This window comes from Lutjanus erythropterus, chromosome 6, assembly GCF_056507025.1.
Source record: "Lutjanus erythropterus isolate fLutEry1 chromosome 6, fLutEry1.hap2, whole genome shotgun sequence".
NCBI classification, from domain to species: Eukaryota; Metazoa; Chordata; class Actinopteri; order Lutjaniformes; family Lutjanidae; genus Lutjanus; species Lutjanus erythropterus.
Genome location: NC_139322.1, coordinates 15,031,075 through 15,056,967, shown reverse-complemented (window position 1 = coordinate 15,056,967; position 25,893 = coordinate 15,031,075). Strand labels below are relative to the sequence as shown.

Here is a 25,893-nt window from a genome sequence, read left to right as displayed (position 1 = left end):
ACAGGATTTCATATTGAACAACATATGTGCCAATTCCAATATTGTCTGATATAACTGTGACAGGCTAATATTGGGCTGACAATCTGGGCCAACTGATATATCTGTGTGGCTCCATTTGTAATTAACTACCTAAACCACGACTGAAAGTAGTTAACTACTGAAAAAGCTTCTGAGATTTGAATGCCATTGAACTACCATCCAAGTACGGCAAATTATAGTTATTTTATTATTGTATATTGTTTTATAAACACACATTTTAATCTATGGCTGTATAGTCTTGATTTTAACTATTCTTCTGTCCTTTATTACATAACTATTATAATATTTTTTCTTGGTGCATCTTTTTTACATGATTGTACTTGTAAAACTGGTGTGACAATAAACATCTTGAATTGTATTTTAACAAATAATTGTAGTAGTATCATGTAGATAACCACACATCAACACTGGAAATATGGATCATGAGGAAAAACCAGTCTTTCCACAGAAACATTAAACCTGACAGGTCATGTTCACTGGCAGCAAATCTTTTCACCTGAACTGAAGCGCTCATGTGAATCAGAAACATTCAAACTAATAAGTCTAGAAAAGCTCGTATGAGTCACAACTTCTTTAGAAATTAACAGGCACGAGGGTGGGTAAGAAACATGTGGATATTTGACACATTGGTCTGCAGTCATGCAAAAACCCAGGAAGGTAAACAGACAAAGAGTAACCACAACGTGACCCACAAGTTTAAAAAACTCAATTCTTTTTATTAAACTTCTATCTTTATGCAATCTGTATATATAAAAGTTCTAAAGCCATCAGCCTGAGACTAAGACATACAGTGAGGCGATCGTGTGTTTCAGTTTAGTCCTCATTATTCATTGACCAGCGGCCTGTGTGACACAGACGTACGTTAACAAAACTGTAACAAAAACAGGAGACATGATGGACACAGAGTGACGGACGAAAAAAAAAGGGGGCCACACAACGAAGTCTTGTGCAGCCGGAGTGATTAGAAGTAGTCCATGATAAAAAACGAGTTTGTGGACCTTGTTAAGGAGGAGTAAGCAGAATAAATAACAATGATGTTGCTTGCAACAGTCTCTTGGCGCTCCATTGAAAAATGACTGGACAATAGCACCAGGCCTGGTTTATTTTTTCCTGTTTTTGGGGGGAAAGGTAGGTGATGCATGTGAAGGAGATGTGCTGGGGCAAAGGCATTCTCAGCCAGACCCACGGTGTGTGCATTTTAATGTACACTACATGCATTTTCCTGTTCAAATGTAAAATTACGTGTGAGAGTGTATGTGTGTGTGCATGTGACAGAGAGAGGCAGAGTCGTCTATGCATCATAGTGCAATACTGTGTTCACTTTATGAGTCTGTAAACCATGATCTCATTTGTTTTTGAACATATATCGACCACATACAAGGAATATTTTTATTGGTGATTCTGAACATAACATATTTTTCCATCATTATTATTAATACCTTTTTTTCAATTCTCTTAAATACAATATTTTACATGTCAGATTAAATACGGATTAGTGTGCATGAGTGTGTGTGTGTTTTGGGGCCAAAGTAGTGAATGCTTTCTTTTCCCACTCTGCTACTGGCACTGTTTTTCTTGTGATCTGTGATGGAGGGCTGGGCTCTCATTAGAGAAACATTTACTCCACGACACCTGCAAGGGCCAACACACAAGGTGTGTGTGCGTGTGTGTGTGTATTCAGTCACTGTCACTGGTCTCGCTGCTGGGGTCTCCCTGCACCTTGCTGCGGTGCTGCATGGCGCGGTGATAGGCCACCTGTACTGACTTGCGGATGTTGGACTTCCTGCCCTCCAGCATCTTCTCCTTGTCCAGTTCCTGGTCGACCCCGAGCGGGACCAGCTTAGAGCGCGGCAGCCATTGCCTGGACACACACAAGCAATACACACAAAGAACAGGGATATAATATTTATATTGTATTTTCACATTTAAAGGAGCAATATGTAGCAACTGGGTGCAAAAATGATTACAGCAGTCCAAATATCAAGTTGGAGTTATAGACCATTTTAAAAAGGGTGAAATCCTATTTAATATACAGTCTACGGTTGAAGTGAGTCGTTTCCCCTCAGGCCTTTCCTCCCCAGACACAAGCAGGCTGCACAAACACTGCAGCGCAAGACGACAACATTTTAATTTGACGATAACAAGCGACGACTAGTCCTACGATGTAAGTTGATCAGCTGTTTATAACTGTCAATTGTCTGTCGATGTGAAATTAAGCCTGTTATCCTGAAAGCAAAAGCTAACTGTGAAAATACACACTCTGGAGTTCAGTGACTGACTCCATTAACAAATTGCTCAATTTAGCCATTATGAACATCAGCCTCTTCTAAAAGATTATTAACGATTTCTTAAACTCACCAAGTCAAACATTCTGCATTCATTTGAACTCTAATTAACATGAAATGAGCAAACAAAAACCGTTATTCTGGCCCAGAATAGAAATTTCAAAGGGATATTTCAACTTATCACAACACCTTGAAATGTGATTACATATAATCCAGATTTCTCCTTAAAATAAACAAATCACTGCTTTCACTTCCATGTTGCACTACATTCCTGCTACAATTGTGGCCATCAAAAACATAAGACTGTTCCTTCACAGTGCACTGCTTCACCTTGAAGCAAAATCTAAATAACATTAAATCAGCAGCATTACTTTCACTTTCATATGATGTCTTTAAATTCGATTGAAGTGATGTGATGTCTTGAAGTTCGATTCCCACCTGTGGCCCATTAGCTGCCTGTCATACCCCCTTTCCTGTCATTTCTTCAGCTGTCCTGTGTGTGTCATAACACACATCAGTCGGTAAGTCCAGACAGCTTTAATAGCTTGTTGAAGTGCCATAAAAATTTTCTGTAGGAGAATAATATGCCCAGTCATTTTACGAGGAAAAGAAATTGGATGAACAAGTTCCTGGTTCTTTAACCCTGAAGTTTAGACGCACATGATGTCAAAGCAGCTCAACCTCAGGGGACCATCAAGGTGGTTAAGAATCACACTGGCTGTTGTCATCAAATTTCCAATTTTTTTTTCTTCAAACTTAGAAAACAGATGCAATTGCACAGCACACAATGACCTAAAATATGGCATGTTTTTGCCTCCTCTTCTATTCTCTAAAACCACGTTTGTCCTAATTCTGCTAAATGTTTTGTCAGCTTGCACTTTGGCACAATGAGCGCAGTTTCCTTTGAACTACAGCCACAGCTGCGTATGCACACATCCAGTAACACCAGAAGCCTTTTTTGTTTGCGTCTTGAGTTTTACTGTTCTTCATCATTTAGGGAAAAAAACAAAACAGGATGTCAGGGAGAACAAACAAAGAAGAGCCAATCATTAAAGAGACAGTTCTCCCCAAAATCAAAAATACATAAAAAAAAAAAATTCTTACCAGTAGTGCTTTTTATCCATCTAGATAGTTTTGGCATGAGTTGGAGGGTTTTGGTTTTGGACCTGGATGGCACTCTGCTTTTGGTGCTCAAAGTGCCAAAATTTATGGAGGAACAATTTTCTTTCTACCATCTGCCAAATGTATCACCATGTAGGAGGAAGTATGCATCTACTCCTGGATGAGAGTGTCATGCTCATGACAGCACAGAACATAAATTATTATTAATTATCATTAATGATTATTATTATTGTTATTATCGGAATGGCATGTCAGCTGAGCTACATCCTCTCATCCATGAGTAGATGCACACATTCTTCTGCACAGTTGGCAGGTGTAGTTCAGTAGAAAGACAACAGTTCCAACATTAAACTACTCCCAACAAGGTCTGCAGATTATCTTGAGTAACCAGGTCACTTATTTTCTGCCATCCAGTCCCATTATATATTTTTTGCATTAATTGAATGCAATTTCTCCATAACTCAGCAACTTACACCAAAACAGTCTAGATGGATAAATAGCACTGCAGGCCAGAAGACAAAAATATACTTTTGATTTTGCAGTGAACTGTCCCTTTAAGAATGAGTAACAATTAATTGGATACACAAAAATGAGACAATAAGACCCAGAGCACTGACCAAGTTCTCTTGTTGTCGAAGAAGAGGACCAGGAAGAGGTGCTCTCGGGCCTCCTGGGTCATTTGCTCCCCTAGTTTCAGCACATCCAAAGGGGGGACAGGGATTGGGACACCACGGTGGAACACCCCCTCCCTGGGCATCTTTGGGTCAATTATCTGGAGGCAAATGGTAGCAAGAGGATGGTTAGACGTACGGTCATTAACCTGCAGAATGTCCCAAAGCAAACAGTTCTCTTGACTCTGGTCAAAGCTATTTATTTGTACAGTCCACTTGTGTCTCACCAGTGCAGGATACGAAGGGTAACCTCTGCACTTGGCCCACACCAGGTCCAGAGCTTCCAGAGAAGAATAGTCATCAGAGGTCATCCAGCATCCTGATCTGGCCCGGCCACGCACCACTGATGGTATAACAACACAGGAAACACATTAACAGGAAAACAGTCACCATTGTGTAACCTCAATTCAAGCTAAACACTGGTCATGTACATGATTACACTGTTCTACATGGTTTTTGCAAGTCACATCCTTTTTCACGCTCGACAAAAACATCTTAATAATACTTTTGTTTCCGTAATGGGGCAACTGGGCTGGTTGTGAAAGATCCAGCTTCGATGAGACTGGGTAAGAGATAAATAAATGGTCTTGGTCATCATTTGAGTTTGAAAGTGCAACACATGGACCAGGTAGCACCAACAGAGGTTAGTTTGATCTAAGGTTCTAATCAGAGTCTAGCAAAACTAGGTTTTAAATGAGTAAACCCAGATGTAAAATTAAGAGGAACTCTGACGAACAATTAAACACTAATCTCAGTTTAGTAGTTAAACCCAAGTTTATTGATGTAGGCCAGAATCAAATAGAGTTTAAGCAGTATAGAAATGCTTGCTTACCCAAATATTCAATGATAATAAATAATGAATAAAATAAATACATTTTTAAAAATGAGTGCTGTCAGGACCTGAGGAGGGAACTCATTCATTTTAAGATGCTCTATATTTCTTCACTAAACATTATATTGTTTGCAAGCTGCCTAAAGAGTTAACAAAATGTTACACATTTGCTAACTAGCTAAAAGGTTAGCAAAAGGCTATACTGTCTGTTGATTAGTTTAAAAAAAACCCACTGCAATTAGCTAAAAAGTAAACAAAATATTACATTGTTTTCTAGCTAGTTAAAAGGTTAGTTAGCCTGGTGACAGTTTGGGAGAGAAGGTCTAATTCCTCCTCCTTTGATAACAACCAAATAATAGAAGATTAAAAAAACACAGACGGGGTACAGTAAGGAAAAAAAAGCAGACTGCTTTGCAGCAACTGGCTGACTATTTTAACGGATCAACTGGAGTGAAATGAAGAAGAGACGCATCAATAAAACTCAATTGGGTTGAATTTTTCCCTCCACTTTCTTCGAAGAACTTCACTATTTTGCTCAATCCACCTTATCAAAGCAGCTATTTTAGAAGTTCAACCTCCTCAAGTCTAAGTTTAAAGTTAATACTGGATTACATTTTAAATTGAAGGTTTAACTTTTGGTGCAACTGAAGTAAATTTAATCTAGATTTCGAGTAAAAAACAAACTAGGGCTAAAATAGAGGTTTAAATTTAATGGTGCAACATAATTTAAATTTAAATCATGATTTAATGGTGTTTAAAAAAAATAATCCTTGTTGGTACAACCCAGCTATGGAGAACAGTGGCACACTAGCATTTTCTGTTTTGCCTTATCATACACAGCAACTACAGCAGCTGCCATGCCTATCTGGTGGTGGAAATGTCAAGTTTTCTTTGCACCTCTGGTGGTGAGTTATCTTCTGCCATTTCCTTAGAACTACTGCAACACCAACCAAAGATAATGAATTTATAATAATTAATAGGAGTGTCATGACCTGCAGGACGTACCACGTTTCATTTTAATTTCAATAAAATTGGAATCCAGGGAAAAATGAAAGACATTATACTTTGGAGATGAGCTTTTAAGATCATTTTGAGTCGTGGATAACTTTTAACAAGTGTCATGATAACATCATCAAATCATATTAAATAAATAATCATATTAGATTGGTTACAGACTCAAAGATACTGCAGCTTTCCATAAACAGAAACAAATTGTGTATTCAGTGACATATAGCAGGCATGTGGTTGTGGGTTTGAGTAGCTGCTGAACGTGACAAAAAGTGCTTACAGTGTGAAACGCCCCGTGATCCTCCGACAGAATAAGAATCGTTTTCAGTTCCGGACGTCTCCTCGCTGCTGTCCTCCTGGAAGGCTGAGCGAGAGAACGACGCCTTCCCTCTGCCCTGTTTAGAGGGGGTCGTACTGAGAGAGAAGGAGAGACAGGACTGTAAAGACGCATCAAACTTGGCAAGTGTTAAACATCTGACAAGTCACAGATGTTATCAGCTAGTGGTGTTTTTTATCGGAGTACAGATCATCATGCTTTACTGGTTGCTAAACAAACTGTTGTGGTAAATGAGAGGGGCTGATGATATCATTTTCTTGCGGTTTTGTACTTTTATCTGTTTAGTGTGACTAAAATGTATATTATTTACAGTTACTAACCACTGCACAAATGCCACAGCACTCTTGAAATTACTAACTGGTTGGCCAACACCAGTGCATCATATCTGTAAGAAACTTAAAGGTCAATAGTTTGACATTTGAGGGAATCGTTTTTTTTCCTGAGAGTAAAATGAGAGGATCACTGCCACTCAGCGGCAGCATTAGCTTAGCATGAAGGAATCAGGAAAGATGCAGAGAACCTTTCTGAACCTGTACAAAACCAAAATGTTTGATGCAGCCAACAAGATATGAACAGGTATCAGGTTTTAGAGTTGGTTTTTAAAATTCTGTGTATCATTTTTGAAGCCTGAATGGTTTGGTCCCAAGCTACATTATTGGCCATTTAACCCCCAATGTGTTTCTAGGGGTAGACAAATATTTTATGCAGCAAAGTCAATAATCAGAAATTTAAAACCCAATTCTAAACATTATGATATTGCCTATGACAATTTTGTAAGACCTGGCGGTACTTTCCTTACAGCTGAACCAACTGAATAGTGAAACAAAATGGATGTACACAAGTGTCATGTTTATGATCTCAACTTCTTGACTTTTGGTGAGGATGGCTGGGATGGATATAATCTGACTGGCACTGCAGGGCTTAAAAGCAAACATTTAAAATATAATGGATGTAAATTCATCTGGTTATTTATCTATTGTGGATCATTACAAATACCCTATGTTTAAAAATAGCAAGTTGTCACGCAGTGAGAAAAAATAAACCATATATACAAATCAGAAACTTTGATGTATCGAGATGTATTGATTGGTCTAGAATTGCATCGTATCTTTCATCCTCATTTAAGTCTTATTTATAGGCTAGCCTTCCTGTGATCCCCTGTCTTACCTTATCTTACCCTATCACCTTATTTTTATTGCTCTAGCTCGTATTTTTACATATTGATGTGTTTTATTACTCCATTTTATGATTTATTGCTCATTATACTGTATATTGTTTATTGATGTTACCACTGTTCTTCACATTTTATGATTAGCTGTTGTCTTTATCCTGTAAAGCACCCTGTAAACCCCAATTTGGGAAATTACTCTGTGAATAAAGTTTATTATTGTTACATGCTGGAACTGTTTCTTGGTGACTGGCGGGCAGGTGCAGCGACTTCCTGGAGTCTCTGCTGGCTGTCAGGCAACCTCAAAGTGATGACAAGACAAAAGGAAGTCACAGGAAAGCAAGTAAGAATATTTTTCAAACTGTTCCTTTAAAGTGGCATTAACTGACTTTATGGCCACTTAACTCACCACACCACTGTCCTGTTAATCACTAACCGTCTGTCTGTTGTACAGTGGGTTCGAGTGAGGTTGTTTACACTGATGAAAGAGCTGGGGACTAAACCACACTTGTAAATCTATGCTGTATGTAAGTAGAACTGCAGAGGCGGGTGCCAAGTGACTTAGTCTTTACAAGTGACGCCATTCACTTTACATGTATTCATTTGATTCATTGGTGAAGGAAAAACTACGAGTTAGGGGAACTTTAAAGAACACTGGGTGTGCTGCTCTGTGTCTTATGAACATCCAGTGTGTTTTTGTGCAGTAATAATTACCTGGTCCTGTCAGAAGCTGCACTGCTGCTGCTGCTGGTTGTGGACTCAGAGTCTGAGCTGGATCGAGGGAGACGAGGCTCATTTCTGTACACACGGAAGCTCTCTGTTACCGGCTGACTTCCTCCATCAAAACCGTTACTTGGCAATCCTGAGGGAACAGGCAGTGGAGTGAGTGTGTGTGTGTGTGTGTGATTCAAATACTGGAGGATAAAGTTTATTAGTGTGTTTGTCTGCTGTACCTGGGAGCAGGTCGTCATTGTCACTGTCACTGTCAGAGCTGGAGCTGCTGTGTGGACTGCGGGGCCTCTTCCTCTGCCTGGCTGATGACAGCAAGGGCAGCTGAGGGGGACCGATAGGGCTTTGACTCACCCCTGCCCCACTGTAGGCAGCATCCCGGTTCTTGGGGGGGCGTCCCGGCCTTTTGGGGGGTCCAGCCATTTTTGGGTTCTTCTTAGAGAAGAGGACAGACGTCCGACGGCCCACCTCTGGAGCTAGGGCAGACGAAGACACGCTCAGATCTTGAGGGAGAGAGAATTTGGAATTCGAGCGAAAGTTTATTATGTTACTTTCCTTTAACGTTATTATATTTTTGATATTTTACATCTTCCTAGACGCACCTTTTCCACCAATCTCCTGGCTGCTGCTTTCTCCCCCCTCATCATGGTGTCCTGCAGAGGACGGGTGATGGGGGAGAGAAGAACCCCGGTCTCCGCCTCCCACAGACTCCCGGCCCCCCATACCAGAGCCTCCCTCCCGCTGGTGCGCAAGCTTCCTCTTGATGACACTGATCTCCTTCCTCAGAGCTTTGGCTCTTCGAGACTGACCGATGCTGTGCCTTCCCGAGCTGACCTCATCAAGGCGAGCCTGCAGGTAATGCAGCTGCTCCTCCAGTGGAAGCCGTCGTCTGTTCTCTGGCAGGAGCAGGTCTATGAGGGGCAGGGAGAGAAAAAACATTAAACACCTTCAGTGAGAAAAAAAGAGAAAGAAAATGAAAAAAAGAAAGAAGTCAGATATGACTGAAAATGAACAATAGGAGGAATATGGGCTGTTTCCTGGTAGATGACACATTTGGCAGAATTACTGTTTCCAGAGATGATGACATACTAATTTGTGGATTATTGATATGTGCTGTACCAAAGTCAGCATGTCTGCAAGATTCAAATTTAATCTGACCATGTGCAAATTTAGTCCTAATGGTAGATAAAATTAAAAATGTGACAAAGCCCAATAAGATGGATACAGGTGGGTTTTAACCCAAAGAAGCAGTAAAGTAAGACACACAGTTTTTATAATCAAATAGGATTTGTGATGATGATTTTAGCAAATGAATTGAGTGAATGTGATGCGCCACCTACTGGTCAAGAGGCTTTATTGTGCCAAGGATCTTTTTTACCACCCAATACAATATGTGCCTATTTAGTCTCCATGCATGTCTAATTCTGTTGCAGTGTTCAACAAGAAATGTGTTGCAACTACTAATTCTGTACCATCCAGACACTTCTCCTCCCATCTTACTCCCATTTCTCTACTATCATGATAACCCCCAGTACAAAGCTGAATGGTGACATTCCAGAAGTGAAAATCCCATTCATATTCTGAATTGAGGATTTAGATTATTAGCCATAATGTCATAACCATCCAAGGTAGACAAGGTAGACCATGAGCTGTGAGATTGTGAAGGAACACTATATCTTCCTGTTTTATTTGCCATGTTATGGAGAAGTACTACACTATCCAAAATCCTTAAGTGTAACAGCGAAATCTCTGATTGGTGGAGTTTGCTGTTACCATGGAAATATTAATCACACCTCGAAAGCTTGTGTGCCTTTGCTACCACTGAACTCTATGATCGTTTACGTTACATTTTAAGGAGTGAAAATCAAGAATTCACTCAACCTTGACAAGTGGGGAAAAAGTATTTTAAGGTAGTTTTGACTTTTACTCTTCAATTATGCTGGGAAATTTTAAAAGATCAAACCGGTGACTATTAAACCTTGTCATGGGCTAACCTCCTAATTATTAAATTTATAATTAAATGTTGACATCTTATGGAGTCAACAAAATGTTATACATTTTCCTTTCACAGCACAGCTGTACTGAGTAGCCCTTAATGACAATCAAAATACACATTTTCAAAACAGAATTCTTACTTAGCTTTGATTTACAAGGGCTACGGAGTAGAGTTATGATTGAGACACACATAGGAACATTACTTAATAATTTGTTGGAATCTATAAAGTTTATCATTACTTGAGCTGTATTCCTACCTTTTTTAAAACAGGAAATGAGACATGAGTCCTTAAGGTATACCTAAACCATTTCATGCCCGATTAAATCATATTTTTGTAAAAATCTGACAAAGTTGAGGGAAATCTGGGACAAAACTTAAAAGGGACAACATTTTGTCAAAAACAAAAAAAAAACAAAAAACAAACAACACAGGTATAAATGTGCTATTATAATCATCATATTAAAAACTGTTTATCAGTGTAATTAAAGCAAAACAAAACTTTTTCTAAATTACATATATTTCATATATAAATTATTATTATTACCAAAAACTAAAATCCAAATTAAAGTGTTGATATTAATAATTTTTAAAGTTGTCTTGTTGGTAGGACATGATTTGTCCCAGTTCTCAAGAATGGGTGCACTACAAGTCAGTCAAATGTACTGGACTGTTTGTTTGTGAGGACCAGCTTACTGGTTCTGCCAGTATGACTCACGAGACAAGCAGGATTGTGGTGAGTTTTGCTGGCTGGCTAATTAAGTAGCAAACATGAGTCTACATGAAACTGCACGAATCATACTGATAATGTCGTTATGTGGCAGACACACAAACAACACAAATACATTACAACACTTATGACCAATATAAATATTATAATAATGATAAAAGGTTAAATTTGAGGAGTGCTATCGTTCATAAGGTTTATGGGATGAGTATTTCTTTCACTCTTGAAATAATCATTTACGCAGACTTGTATCTGTTTTCCAATATTTTGCTCCCAATGCAATTTTTTTTAAATCTCATAGTTGGTTGGCTTAGTTCCAGGCTTAAAACTCTTTATATAGGGTTTCTCTGAAACGTCACTGAATGAATGGGAAATTCACTTCTGAAACTGGAGCCACAGAAAAAAAGGGCAGTCACTGGTGAACTCTGTTTCACTTACACTGTGATACAGGATAACTAAGTACATGTGTGCATTTTTGTCTAGCTTCCAGCTGCCAAATGTTTCACAATTGGGAGAGTGTCATTTCAAACATATTGTACTGTCTCCAAGTGTAAGGTATTAACTGGCCACAAAAATGTGGTTGGACAATCTATAAGTAAGACGATCTATATCATTTAAAACATTATACCTCTCACCTACTTTTTCACTTTAGTACTTGAGAAAAAAAAGCTTTTGCTTTTATCAACTTCCCAATCAAAGTGGAACAGGTTGACATACCATCTTCATTAGAAGACAACAGCCCATCTTTTTCTCGCTCTCGCTCTCTCTGCCGTTCTCGCTCCCTCTGCCGCTCTCGCTCTCTCTCTCTGTCCCTTTCTTGGTCACGCTGACTGTCTGGGCTCGGCTCTCGGGGGAGGTGCATGCCAGTCTCGTAGTCAAAGCCGATCCGTTCAGCCTGGCGCCTGGCGGTTCTTATGACGGCCCCGCCCATCTCTCTGAGGCGCAGGGCAGCGCGGTAGAAGACTGTGTCCTTGGCGTTGTACTTGAGACAGTTGTTGACAATGAGGCCAAAGTCTGCCTCGAAGGCCTCAAAAGTGAGGTAGCGATGGGACTCCAGCAGGTTCCACATGGTCTGGAAGTCCATTGGAGTGTCAATGTGGTCCAGGTAGTCTGGCACCTGGATGGTAGAGGACAAAGATCAGGCAGAGGCACATGGGTGGCTTGTAATTTCACAAATATTATATCCTAATTTAAATACATGGTGGAGACAAATCTTAATATAGGCAAATGTGATCAGATTTCACAAAAATGACACTGATATTAAAAAGAAGAAACATAGCAAATGTGAACATGCAAACCTTCTGAGTGTATGTGTGTAACTGTTTGCATTTACCTCTGCCAGCGGTACAGGCTCAGTGAAAAAGTTGTTAGTGTCTCTTTCCTGTAACTGTTCCAGCGTGCTCCTCAACAGCACCAGGAAGGGAGTCAGCTGCATCTCCAGCGCCATCTGCTGCACTTTAATCTGAACATACACACAATTTTTTTTTAGCAGTGTATACTTGCTGACTGAATCAATAAACAGAGAAATCTGAGTGGTAAGAACTGTGTACACAAATTCACCTGCATGTATGCACCCACACACTCACTGTATGTGACTGAACGAAGCTTACATTACTGAGGCAAAGTGTTGTTTCCCAATGTACAGATTTTATTTGGGGGACCCACCTGAACAGTGGGTTGACTGACAAGTGGACAGGTTTGCGTGCTCTCATGTAGATGGAAAGAAACTGATGTTTTGTCGACGATTCTCAAAGGACCCCTGAGTAGGGTTAAGGAGGTATGTTTTCTTTAAAGTATAATCAACTGAAAATAAGGATCATTGTGTTTTCTTTACCTTAGAAAGAGCTGTTTATATCTACAGAGGTAGTGGGTCCTCCTCCACAGAGTTGCCACACTGCCATTTCCACAGTAGCCCAGAATAGACAAACCAACCACTGGCTCTAGAGAGGACCTTTCATGTTTTTCATGATTTTCGTGAACACTCAAGGTTTTCATAATATACTTCTGCATGCTTGGAACAGGGAGGATGAGCGGAGGCTTTTCAAGTGGTAGCAGTTTACAACCTCACTGCTAGAGGCCACTAAATCATCTTCACTGGTCCTTTAAATGTCATACATGTCAGAGCTCCCCCTACATCCACAAGACCTGAGCACGACAAATTAATTCCTAACAAGCAAAAGGACATGTAAAAATAGCTTTTAGATTGTATCAATAATATTTTATTTGGACCTAATTTTTGAAATTATGCTACATTGCATGCATGGAAGCAAGTCTAATTCACACAAAGAACACCTGCACACTAACCACTGTTCCATACAGCTAGTTGGGAAAAACATTTACTATTTTTACACCAAACTTAGTACATATATGCAGTTTTTTCAATGCATGCAAACCTGCTAAAAATAGACAACTGGCTTCTTCCCCAATTGCCTCGTGATGCATCATGTTTGAAATTATGGATGGCCAGAAAACAGAGACAGTCAACAGCAGAGAGCAGCACAGAGGTGAGTGGCAATGTAACAGTAATATTCTCATATCTTTCATTTCTTCAAGTCTCTCAAACTCAACAGCAGCCAATTTGGAACAACTTCTGAATGCTGCATGAACGGAGGATGAAGACAAAAGCCATATGTTTGTGGGTGTTGGTGAGTTTTTTGTCCAGTGTAAAACGGGGTCTAGTGTTCAACAGCTAGTGTAAAGGTTTGGATATCTGTTAATAACAAGGGACTTTTATTGTGAAGAAGTCAAGGAAAACGTGTTTATCCTTGAGACATTTATGAATTTGTTTATCCACCACTATACATCCACACTCGACTCGAGTCTCTTCGAGCTCATCTTCAGGTAAAAAAAAACACCTTCAAGTGGGCAGCCCTGTTGTAATGGAAATGCAAACCCCTGCCATGCTGGGCTGATGACTCAAGTTACCCCAGCTCTGTGTATGGAAAAGGGCCATTAGTGACTCTGTCTTACCGTTTCCCTCTTGAGTTTTTCCCTCTTGCGGATGAGCTCCACCAGTAGCCTGGCTCTCTCCAGGTCATGTCTCAGTCTCTGCCAGGCCTTTAGCTGCTCCTTTAAAGCCGACTGTTTCTCCTCGCTGTCCCTCTGCAATACCACATGTAAAAACCCACAACATGTTAGACCACTGAGTAAGGCAAGTACAGAAATACAGTAACACAAACTAAAATGCATTTTTTTAACAACTATGCTCCTTACTGAAGGGAGCTGTGATGGGGGTTGTGGTGGGAGTGGGTCAATATGTCGCTGTGACTGCAGGTGTGTTTGGAGCCGACGCAGCAGAGGTACGCCGTTACGACTTTGCCTCTTCAGGGTCCAATAGCTGTGAAGTCGCTGCATGAACTGGCTCTTCCTCGGTACTGTCAAGTTACTGGTGATTTTGCTTAGCCTGGAGACCAACAAACACTAATTGAACTCTTGCACTCTCATGTCATGAAAGTAAAACTTTCTTCATTGTTAAAGTACAACTCTCAAGAGGTGAGGGTGATTTACAGAACAGCACTTGCTTAAGTTAGCAGAGATTGGTAAGCAACGAAAAACACAGAAATCTAAGTATAAAAAGTAGAGGTAAAACATGTGTTGTGTACATACCTGTGAGGAGGTATGCAGGGCACAGAGACTACAGGTGCAGCCGCTCTCCTCTCAGCTAAGATCTTCCTCGCTCTTTTCATCTTCAGCCTGGACTTGGCTTTTGCTCTCTTGGCTCGCTCGGAACTCCAGCCCTTGGAGTCATCATCGTGGCCGATGCTGGGTTCGTCATCCTCCTCCAGCTCTCCTTCACTGTGAGATGAGCCCATGCTGGCCCCGCCCACTCCCCCCAAAGGTCGGGCTGATCCTGGAGGCGTGTGAATGTCACAGTAAGCCGTCTTGCGGACACTGAAAGAGGTGCCATTGGCCCCAGTCTCTCTGACAGGCTCCATCTTCATATAGAGGCCGGCCTGCTGAGCACAGGTGACGTGGAAGGCTGTGTAACAGTTGGCCTTGTGACACTGGATGCAGGCGCCTGAACCGCGCTGCTTGCAGATGTAGCAGGTGAGTTTCCAGCGTGCAGGAGGAATGTGCTCAATACTGTCAATTGGCTCCAGAAAGACTGTGTTAGCAAAGCAGACCTGAGGAGAGGCAGAAAAACTCACTTTGAGCCTGTCTACCCTTGATATTCACATGTCCTGGGTGATGCAATCACATGTGGACAGCTTTAAGTACATTTGTGATTTCACAAAAGACACACTGACATCTGATGGCTCAGACTACATTTAGAGGTGGTCTGGGCCACATGTGACCACATTCTTTCAGTGTGTGTATGCCATGTGTCCTCACTGAAGGACCGCCCACTCAAGTGACATCCTGCAAGTACATCACTTGGTTCACTGCAATTCAAATTCTGTGTTTAGGCTCTCTTACCCACCAAATAAAGCAGCAAATGTTTGTGAACACAACAGCAAAAGCAATCACACAATTTTAAGAGTTGCTAAGTTACAGCGGGTCCACATTGCCTGCATGTGCCTATGTGTCACAGAGACCTCGCTGAATTCTTATGCACCCACTGTGGGAAATTTTAAAGCAACTTTAATTCTGAATGAAACAGATTAATACTGAAAGCTGTGTGCTCTGATCAAGAATGCATGTAGTGGTGTCTGGATTTACCTCTGGGATCCAGAGGGCACACACTACATGAGCCCAACGTGCATCGTCTGTCTGTTTGAAAGCACCTCCCTTGTTGGGACAGAGAGCACAGTCCACAGCTCTACTTGGCGACTGCAGACAGCGACGACACAACCACTGGCCCTCTGGGATGTAGGGCACACCGTAGCACTCTTGGTGGACTGCCAGGTTACACATGTCGCAGAACAGGATCACGTTGCTGTTCTGACATTCTCCATCGTTACAGATGCAGCAGACGGCATCTTCATCGATTAGGGTACTGGGGTCCGCCTGGGAGAAAGGAGGCAGAGTTGGATACATTCTACATGTTTCACTGTTAAAATTAGTCCTGGGTGAAATGGATCGTATGTATCATCAGAATAGAATATTCAATAGTTTCACTTAAATGTGTTAAATGCAACTGCCATGAAACATAACAAATACAGCCTGGCTCATAAATCATATCCCTCGACAATGGAGCGTGCCAAGAGTGACACGCAAACGCCCAATCATTGATAGATGTGTCGTTCAGTTGGAACATAAAAATGTGACACAACTGAAACTGTATGGAGTGAGAAAATGAGTACAGATGGTGAGAACATTGTTAATTAAAAGAGGTCAGGTCGTCAGCTTGACAGTATTTAATGCGATCATTACTTTATCCTTATTTCTTTTCAATTTTTGTGCAAATGTATTTATTTGTGTGTTTTTCATTTTAGTGATAACATTAAAATTATTACCTGTGCACCTTGATCAATTAAATGGTTAAATTCAACCTTTTTTTCTCCTGGTTTTATTATAAACAGTTAATTAAAAATTAAAAATAATTAGTGACAGACTGAAATCAAACATTTAATCATGTTAATTTTTTCAGCTATGTCACCCAGCCCTTGTTAAAAATATTATTTTCCCCTCTGTTTCCAAGTTCAGGTACCTTGTTGTGGCTCTCAAAGTAGGACTCCTTCTCTAAACGGTCCATGAGGTACTCAAAGACCTCCTGAGGGATGGGTGTCACACCGTCACGCCGCCGCTTGTCATTCATGATGTCAAGCCAGATGTAGTCCTCTTCATCAATGTCATACTCCACCTCCTCATCCAGCTCCTCCACAGACTTATCAATGTACCTGAGCACCAGAATTGGAAAGGGGGCAAATGACTCTATTATTACATGCAGAGGTGTGTAGTAATAAATAATAAACATTTACTTCATTACATGTATTCAAATAACGTTTTCAAACTTTTTTGAGAAACTGTACTTGTCAGGATAGTTAGGGTAGTTATGTATCCATACACACGGTATATAATGTAATATCATAATATCATGTGGACACGAGTCATATGTTTCAACCACAGATGGTTTTCTTCGGGTCAGAGCTTAGAAGTGAACACACCTGCATTTGACACACAACTAATGCTGAAAAGTTACATCATTATAAAATCCAAATTAGCCTAAAAGAGTCAATTGACATTTTCAGAAAGACTGGATACTGATTTAACCACTTCTATTTGGTCTATTATGCACACTATTTGCTGATTTATTTACCAAATCATAATGTAATATTGGAGACAACAAGGAAAGAATGCAATTTTTAAAATTATTTACTTATTGGTGCGTTTAATAGAGTGGTAGAGTATTAATTAGGGGTGTAATGATTCACTCATGCATCCCATGCATCGGACTTTAATGTGTTAGATACAAGTGTATCAGTTCAGACAGCCTGTCTCTGTAAAAAGCATGAATCTGAAACAAATCAATGGAGCACTAGCGTATCAATACATCTCATTAGGACACGCATATGTTTCAATTTTGGCATCAGCGAGCTGCCGCTGCAAGTTTTCTCTGTTTTCTCTCTCGTCCTCCCTCTGCCTGCACCACTCTCGCTGGACGCCTGCAGCCGCAATCGCACAAAACAAGCGCTCCCTCCTCTCTCTTCTGTGTCTCCTCTTCATTTACTCAAAACAGACTGTGCCGAAAAGAGACAGAAGTGACACTGTACCGCGTTGCACCACCAAACTTTCATAACGCGCAAGTGTAGAATAAGTTTGGGTTTTGTAAGAAAGATGAGAAACACTGCTGCAAATCATTTATGTCCCACAGAGACATCATGTCACTGGGAGAGCAGGTAACACAGAACATCACTGTTCCCCCACACTAATCAAAACCAGATCTCTCTTCATATGAAACAGAGCAGCAGATCATCTTACTGCAAAAATACTAATACTTTAAACAGTTTTAAAGTGTGTTCACAGATTCTCATTCAGGCTACAGTATTTCATTTACACATGAGTCTCATAATAAGATGTTACCACCACTGTAATGTCTCCTTCTGTCTCTCCTGTTACTATATTTAGTAAAATATCAAGATTTGTTTTTGCAACTAACAGCACCCTACAAATGTAGCATTAGTTGAATCAAAATGTAAAGATTCACACATTGCATTGTTTTGTATTGTATTGTATCGAATTGCGACAGAGCTGAATCGTATCGAACCGAATTGGCCATTTAAAAAAAATTAAGATATATAGCATTGTTGAACATGTATCGAAATATCGAATCGGTCTCAGTCAGTGAGATACACACCCGTAATATTAATGTTATATTTTATGATCACCCTTCAGAGATACTTGAGAGATAACTGGGAAAACTGACCAGGTGTACATTAATTTCCTCACAAATAAATACAGATGTATGTTCATTTCTTTACCCTCACCTGAGGAAGACCATCTGTGGTTGAAATAATTCCACTCATATCTACACCAAATGAAACTTGGGAGAAAGAGACAATAGTGTACCAGTGTTGCATCCTTTTTTCTTTTACAATTCTTAAGTTACTCACTAATCAAGTATTTTTTCAGTAAAGTGTTTTGTATCCCAAGTAGCTTGCTACCCACCTCTAATTAAAAAATAGTAAATGGGTAGAAAAGAACTGCCATTAATTCAGGGTATAAGATTGGTACCAACTTCATCTTTCTGTAGAAAAAAGGAATTAATGACAGAATAATAAGAGAAATCTGAGGTCACATTAATTTCCTGATACATGACGATGTACTGCGCAACTGCAAATTAAGTGATGACTTATGTGGTAAAAACGTACTTCAAATGTTCAGGACTCACCACATATATTTTCTGTATAAAAAACATGCCTCCCTCCATACATGCACCCACTGCCATGTGCTTAACAATATTCTCACAGCTGCTTTCCAATTATTACTGAACCAGATTATGACTCTTTATGCAGACCTGTAGTAAGATGATGGTCGAGGAGGAGCGTCGGGTCTCTCTTGGTCCAGTTCTCTGAACACAGCCTCAGGGAGCTTGACTGCAGGACCAGACTGAGCACTGTGATGATGAGATGAGCCGTCCTTCTTCTTTTCTTTACTCTTATGCTTCCCAGACTTTGGGGTGGATTTGCCCCCATTAGAAGATGGGATATCTGGGCGGTCCTTGCCACTACCGCCCACCTCGCTACCTCCACCATCACTACCATTACACACCCCTCCACCGCTGCCGCCAGTACCAGACTGTGGAGCATCCTCTGCATCGCTGTCTTCCTCTGACACCACGTCAATGTTCTCAAAGATGCTGATGCGGTGGATCCGTCCTTGGATCTCAAGCTCCACCATGCGCTGCGCCTGGGCATAGGTCATTGTCTCTCTGCCTGGGGAGTGGGAGCGCTCTGACCGGTTTGGGCTGCCAGGTGTGTTCCCGCCCTGCCCCGGTCCTCCTCCTCCACCTCCACCTCCTCCTCCATTACCTCCACCATCGTCCGTATCCCCTGACCCGGCCAATGAGGCGCGAGGAGGTCGCCCCTTTCTCTTCTTCTGGGGTACAGTCTGTGCAGGAGTTGGGTTGTCATGGTCATAGTGGTAAAGGTGATACTCAATACCACTGTAGCTCTTGTAGACTTTACGGCAGGTCTCCACAGGGCACTCATAAGGGGGCTTGGTGGCCCGCAGATTGTGACAGAATGTCTTCACATCAAAGTCCAGCCCCATTGTGCCAACAGCCACCGCTGGGACAAATACTGTTCAAGTTACATCTGGCAGAAACACAAAGTAGAATAGGAGGATCAGTTCCAGAGATTTAAAGGGACACACAATACATATTTTTCATGTGGCCTGTAGCGCTATTTATACATCTGAGTTTTGGAGATATCAGCCATAGAGATGTCTGCCTTCTCTTAAATATAATGGAACTACATGGCATTTTGCTTGTAGTGCCCCAAAATAATACATTTAAAAAATCAAGATAAATGTCTCTTTCCAGAAATTGTGATCTGATAATACTAATGTAAGAGATAATCATCTGGGAGCTATTTTCTTTCTACCGTCTGCCAACTGTATCACGGTGCAGAAGTAAGTGCGCATCTTTTCATGGATAAGAGGCTTGTGCTCATTAACAACACTGAACGTAAACATTAACAGCATCCTCCTCGGCTGAGCTGAAACCTCTCATCCACGAGTAGATGCACTCTCCCTTCTGTGTGGTGATGCGTTGGCATGTGTAGTTTGGTAGACAGAAAATAGTTCCTACATTAAACTGCTCACTGCAAGGTCTGTGAATTATCTTGAGTGACCTGGTCGTGATTTCTAGAACGACCGTTTGCTGTAATGTTCAAGATGCTTATATTCAAGAGAAGATAAGTATCTTTATGGCTGATATCTCCAAAACTCTGCAACTCACACCAAAACAATCTAGATGGATAAACAACATTACAGGTAAGAGGAAAATATGTATTTTTGATTACGGGGTGAACTGTCCCTTTTGATTGTGATTGCTAGTTTATTTGATCAAAATTCAACACATGAATCAGATGCTAGCCACTGTCCCTGAACTGCGGTAGTCACAGACACCAGTCTAGACAAGTCGTGCCTGCCCATTGTGCACCTGTTATGGTGCAGTCACGTGACATATTTCCCCTATTCCCAGTAACAAACAAATTGTTATGTTCAGTTCACAAATAACAGGTGCAGTTAAGGTCAATATGTTTGCTTTAGTTCCTTGCTAACTACAGTTAAGTTCGGTTAACGTACAGTGAAACAAACATCATGGCAGACAGCCTAGCTGACAGTTGTTTCAAGCTGGAGTACAGTCAAAACATACCTGGCAAAAGCAACAATGCACAGGACAACATTTGGTTTAAATATTCCAAAACTAACCATAGGATTTAATGTATTTTCATCCAGCTAACGCTGGCTGTAGCATTCTGCAGATGCTTCCTCCTCTAACAATGAACCATTGCAGCCTGGAGCGGTCGTGTCAAGAAGGGAACCCCCGACCCGTGAAAGATATCGCGAGAATGATAATATTAACCCATAACATGATCCTTCTCCGTCCCTAATCAAGCATTTTCTGTCCCTAAACGTAACCAATTTTAACCACAGCGTTCTCACATTATGAAACATATACAGTTTGAACAACATACACAATTAAGAAACAACGCAAACAAATCTCGCGAGAATTTCGCAAAACAAGGATTCCCTTCTAGATACGACCGCCGTACGCTGTTAGCCAGCAAGCTAACAGCAGCTAGCAAACAACAACACTAATTCACTGTGCAAACAGCCACGCTACAGAGGGATATTAGCAAATGTTACTACACACGAGTCTACGTTACAAACTAGATATTACTACCTTCCGTTTATTTTTCATGTTATTTGACTCAATGTTTCAGTCAGCTCAGTAACGTTAACTAGGTTAGTTTAATTCCCGTGCTAACTTGTAGCAGAGCAGACGCAAACCTTAGCGCCACAAAAGAGGGGTCACTTTGATCTTAAAGCTTTTTAGTATAGTTAATTAATGGCACATAATAAGAGTGTTTAAAGTTACATACAGTGTAACCTGACTGCAACCATTCAGCCCTCTCAGTGTTTCCCTCCACAATGACCTCACCCTCTGAATCCCACATACAGCAGCAAAATGACAGATTTCATCAGGTTACCACAATACTACAGCATGTGAGCTCAGTTCTATTACTTAATTAAACAGCTACCAAATTAACCCAGTTCTCTGTTGTAAAGCAGCTCTGAAACGTTGAGCGACACGAGAATAAATAGCCAGGCGTGCTTCTTCTGCATTAGGGCTTTACTACTTCGTGTTTTCAGGGCACGGTGGGTTACGATGGAATATTGAAATTACCGTTAAATTACATTAGCTTTACAATGTGACCCAATTCCTCACAAAAACGAGGCTTCAGCCGTTGAACGCTACAGATCTGCTCTAAGGTTATAAACACTTACTACTCCACGTTCCTCAAGACTGCGTGCTTCGGCAACCTCACAGCAGATCGGAAGGGTTGCAGATCGATTTTAATTCATTAGTAAATCCCAGATGAGGCCACGGGAAGCTCAGGAACAGTGAAATGTTTTTGTGAAACAATTTAATATCCCGATCATTTCATTGTGTTGGGAATAATTCAGGAACTCGGTTGAACAAAAGGGGCAACCGTTGCTGTAACGTTACGCCGCAGACGCGGGTTGACACATTCGCCACACAAAGCAGGACCTATTTCTCGGCTGTGGTATTAAAATAAAGCCTATTTACACATTTTAATCGAGATTTAATGATAACTTAAATGATGTTCTGTTCGAAACGTCTATTTAACAATTTATTTTTCATTTCTACTCGACAGATGATTTCCTATTTAATTTTTTAGTTTGCGCTACACGTTGCGAATCTGTGACTTTGTTTCAAAGATGTCGGCAGGACAGAGGGTGAAGCCTAATCTGACAATATCTACAATATAACTGAAAAAAATATTATTTTTTACTATTACATATGTAGATATTCTCTGATTAGGCTTCACCCTCAGTCTTCCGACATCTTTGAAACAAAACCACATATTTGAGGTGTGTGTGTAAGTGTGTGTGTGTGTTTATTGCAGTAAAAATGTCCCAATAGTATACCTAACTTTGATTATATGAATGATAAGATATCTATTGTGATATTACATGGTTAATTATTTTATTTTTGTATTTTTATTTTATTTTATATACTTTTTGCAGATTCTTGTGACTGGCTTCTTTTATTTTAAATTATTAAGGAAAGAAAGCAGAAGCACAAAATTATTTATTATTTAATAAAGGATATTTTAAATCTAATTTTTTTGTTGTAGTTTAATATTGCAATAAATATCGTATCTTGGACTTTTCAATTGTGAGATTGTTGTACTTAAAGTTTTTTGTATTTATTATCCATTTATCTATTTTTAATCTATACCTTTATTATATCCCTCTTTAGCCTATTTATTTCCTTAAATGTATTCATTTCTGTATTTTATTTTTTATTTATCTGTATTTCGTTTCATTATACAAATGAGGGTGTTGTCATTCAAAGTCTCATGGATCAGATATATCAATATTTGCTCCATTCGTCATTTAGTTATTGTTAATGTTGGCAGTTATATTCTTCCATATTAACATTTTTTCAGCATCTAGAAATAAAAACAACAAGACATATCATCAAGCACAAAATAATATTTATTTCTCTCTCAACATACAGTCTGTGATTAGAGTGCAGCAGGGTAGGGTGGGGTAATGCAGTGGGACATACAGCAGGCAGAAGCAATCCCACAGAGTTTAAATACAAGCCTTTGACAACCAGAGCATATTCAACAGGGGGCAGTGTTGTCTAGAGAGACGTTGTGATGAGCAGAGTAGGAGTGAGTGTCAGGACTGCTCCTCCTCTGTGCATTTCAGCCCTCTGTTTGATCACTGCATCCAAATGAATATGCCGACAATAGTTATTCCCTCCTCTGCTCTCCATGAGTTTGCAGTGAGGGAGGTGGAACAAAAACATACCAGATACAAGTGACAGAGAACAGAAATCTCTTACTACTGGAAGTATTTCACCAAAGCAGAAGACTCTGCATAATATCCTATAAAAGTCCAATTCAAACCGAATTGATGGAATAATATACATCAAAGCAACCCCTCCACCACCGCCAACACCCCTACACAATCAAACAAACAAAATGTACAAATATAAACTACAAGAAAACTGTACAATTCACAGCTTGGCAGGATTGGGGTGCTGAAATCTTTCAAATGTGTTGTGGAGATGTGAATTTTCTAACCATAGAAGCTGTATTGTTTATCTTTGCTTTGTGGAACATGAAAAGTTGGCCATGCTTTGTCAGTGATAAAAAAGTACAGGCGGTGAAACCCACTATATACAGTGTAGGAAACTCTTAAACACAGGTTAGAATTAATGGAGACTATTTGTTGTGCAAATCTCCCGCATCAAGTATCATTTGAATTTTGCAATATATATTACTGAAAAGAAAATTAAAAAACAAAGAGGCTGTCGTCAGAAAAGCAACCCGGGAAATCAAAATTCACAACATCAAAATTTCAACAAGGCAATAACACTGCTTTGTGAGCGTTTCTTTTGTTAATTTAATTTGAGGAGTTTATTTTAAGTACCATCTTATGTGACTAGAATGCTTAACTGTACAGTGGAATCACCTCAGACGATAGCAGCATCAAAAAAAAAAAGCTTTAAACGTCAAATAATTTAAAAAACATCAGACTTAACTGGTGATTGCACAAAACATTTTACATACAGTGTATGCTGAGTAATAGGACAGCCAAGTTGAAAGAACATTTTAGCAGTAGTGTCTTCTGTTTGATTTGTGGTTTGTTGTGTTTATGTTTTGCCTGGTAACTATCTGTTGCTTTGTGTTTTTTTGTAACTTTGTTCAACTTTTCAGCTTGCTCCTGTCGCACACATCAGAGATAAGGCTTGTGGCAAGGCCACGATCAAAGCTTTGTGGAGGGGTTAAATTGCACTTTTAAGCCTCAAGCCTTCACATATTAATTGCTACATTCTGATCAATACACTACCAGAGGCATATACTGTAGAAAGAACTATATACAGTATACTGTATATGGCTCTGGACACTGCCTTTCCTCTGAGCACAAGGCTGCAACACTGACAACTCCTGTGCTGTCCAATGCATCAGCTGGCCGTGTCCGACTGAACCATTTGACCTGAAAGAGTGGATTTTGGCTGCTGGCGTTAATTTTTTTTTTCTTCTCTCATCAGTTGTACATTAACCATTTGTTTCTGCAAGGCAACGGTACATCTCACCGCTATGGCATTCCATCTGTCACAGGGGTGGAAAGTAAACAAGGGTTAAAACATGATTTTATTATTTAAATAAGAGCATATACTGTGTTAATAGTGCAGTACTACAAGGGCATTCATATGTAAACCAAAAACAAAAAGTGTCTGTAATGCATTAAAAAAAGAAAGAGACTGCACTCAAGCTACTATTAAATAAAATAACTTGGATGCAGACATGCTTTGTTTCACAGAAGAAGAAAATAAAGAAAATCTATAAATCAATGTTCAAGGCACTACATTTCTTCAAATATCTTCATCATAAATACTGTCCTGTTAATGCATCTCAAACCACTGGTATTTGGATTCCAATGTAGTGTTTAACGTGTACTACGTAACACAGAGAAAGGCTAACTCAATGTGGAAACTGCAGTAATAAAGAATAAAGTGAATTATGCTTTCGTGACCACAGACAAAATGTCTCGTATGGCTGAGTTAAGTCAAGACCAAAAGCCAAAAAGCATTAGGTATCCAGACATACATACTTAACATGTACTGTATAGCATACACACATACGCACACATTCACACATTCACACACACACACACACACACTTAACCACAGATATAGGTGTTGTATAAAGAATATCAACACTTGCGTCATGTTATTTACAAGATCAGATTATGTACATGTGTGGCTCTGGTGAACCAGAACAAACTGGAGTTGAATAATCCCACCCACACACACTAACACATTTTAGTTTGCAGATTAGGTAGTCCTAGTGGTTTTTGGACAGGGGCCGTTCTCTGCATGGTCGTGCATGACCAGAGGGAAGGCTTTGATCCCTGGGTTTGCCATTGTGCCATAGGGCATCATTCTTGCAGCACCAAGCAGGCCTACAGGACCCATGGAGCCTACAGGACTAGGCATGCCAGGCCACTGCTGGGGGTAAAGAGGACCAGGAACCATCCCGCCATAAGAGCCTGCTGGCAAGAGGTAACCAGAGGGTAGCATTGCTGAGGAGTTGGGGGCTAGAGCTGTGGGCATACCGGGCCCTAAAGCAGCAGTCAGGGGGCAGGAGAGAGGCAGCTGGAACTTGCTGGGACGAACTTGGCATTTCATCTGAAACAGAAGGGAGTTGTTGGACGAAGTACTGCATAGTCCACTTCATTTGAGCCTAAAAATGCCATAGTTCAAAGTACAAGACCTTGAAAGATAAATTTGAATAATCTTAAGTGGGGTTGTACGAGGTACTTATGCAC

The 25,893-nt window shown here is 40.3% G+C and overlaps 2 protein-coding genes across 11 annotated transcripts in view; both read right to left on the bottom strand.

Moving 5' to 3' along the window:
• Positions 1–734: 734 nt before the first annotated feature.
• On the bottom strand, positions 735–22,030 carry brpf1 (bromodomain and PHD finger containing, 1). 4 transcript variants are annotated; one of them, XM_084720767.1, is made up of 16 exons: positions 21,808–22,030; positions 18,809–19,607; positions 16,502–16,691; positions 15,571–15,858; positions 14,518–15,035; positions 14,125–14,314; positions 13,882–14,013; positions 12,245–12,373; positions 11,629–12,028; positions 8,794–9,102; positions 8,416–8,694; positions 8,177–8,324; positions 6,238–6,371; positions 4,345–4,460; positions 4,064–4,218; positions 735–1,900 (listed from the first exon to the last, which is right to left on the bottom strand). In XM_084720767.1, the coding sequence occupies exons 2-16, from the start codon at positions 19,561–19,563 to the stop codon at positions 1,717–1,719; spliced, it is 3,927 nt and encodes a 1,308-aa protein (XP_084576893.1). In that variant the 5' UTR covers positions 19,564–19,607; positions 21,808–22,030; the 3' UTR covers positions 735–1,716. The 4 variants fall into 4 exon arrangements, with proteins under 4 accessions (XP_084576893.1, XP_084576896.1, XP_084576894.1 ...); XM_084720770.1 differs by having other exon boundaries at positions 8,416–8,667; XM_084720768.1 differs by lacking the exon at positions 21,808–22,030 and adding an exon at positions 20,728–20,822.
• Positions 22,031–23,028: 998 nt separating this feature from the next.
• LOC146325030 (serine/threonine-protein kinase WNK2) overlaps positions 23,029–25,893 on the bottom strand; it is a 63,430-nt gene continuing 60,565 nt past the window's right edge. For all 7 annotated transcript variants that reach the window (XM_084720766.1, XM_084720760.1, XM_084720759.1 and 4 more), the window contains one exon: positions 23,029–25,753. In XM_084720766.1, the coding sequence (XP_084576892.1) occupies positions 25,400–25,753 (354 nt within the window). In that variant the 3' untranslated portion in view covers positions 23,029–25,399. The remainder of the gene's footprint in view (positions 25,754–25,893) is intronic.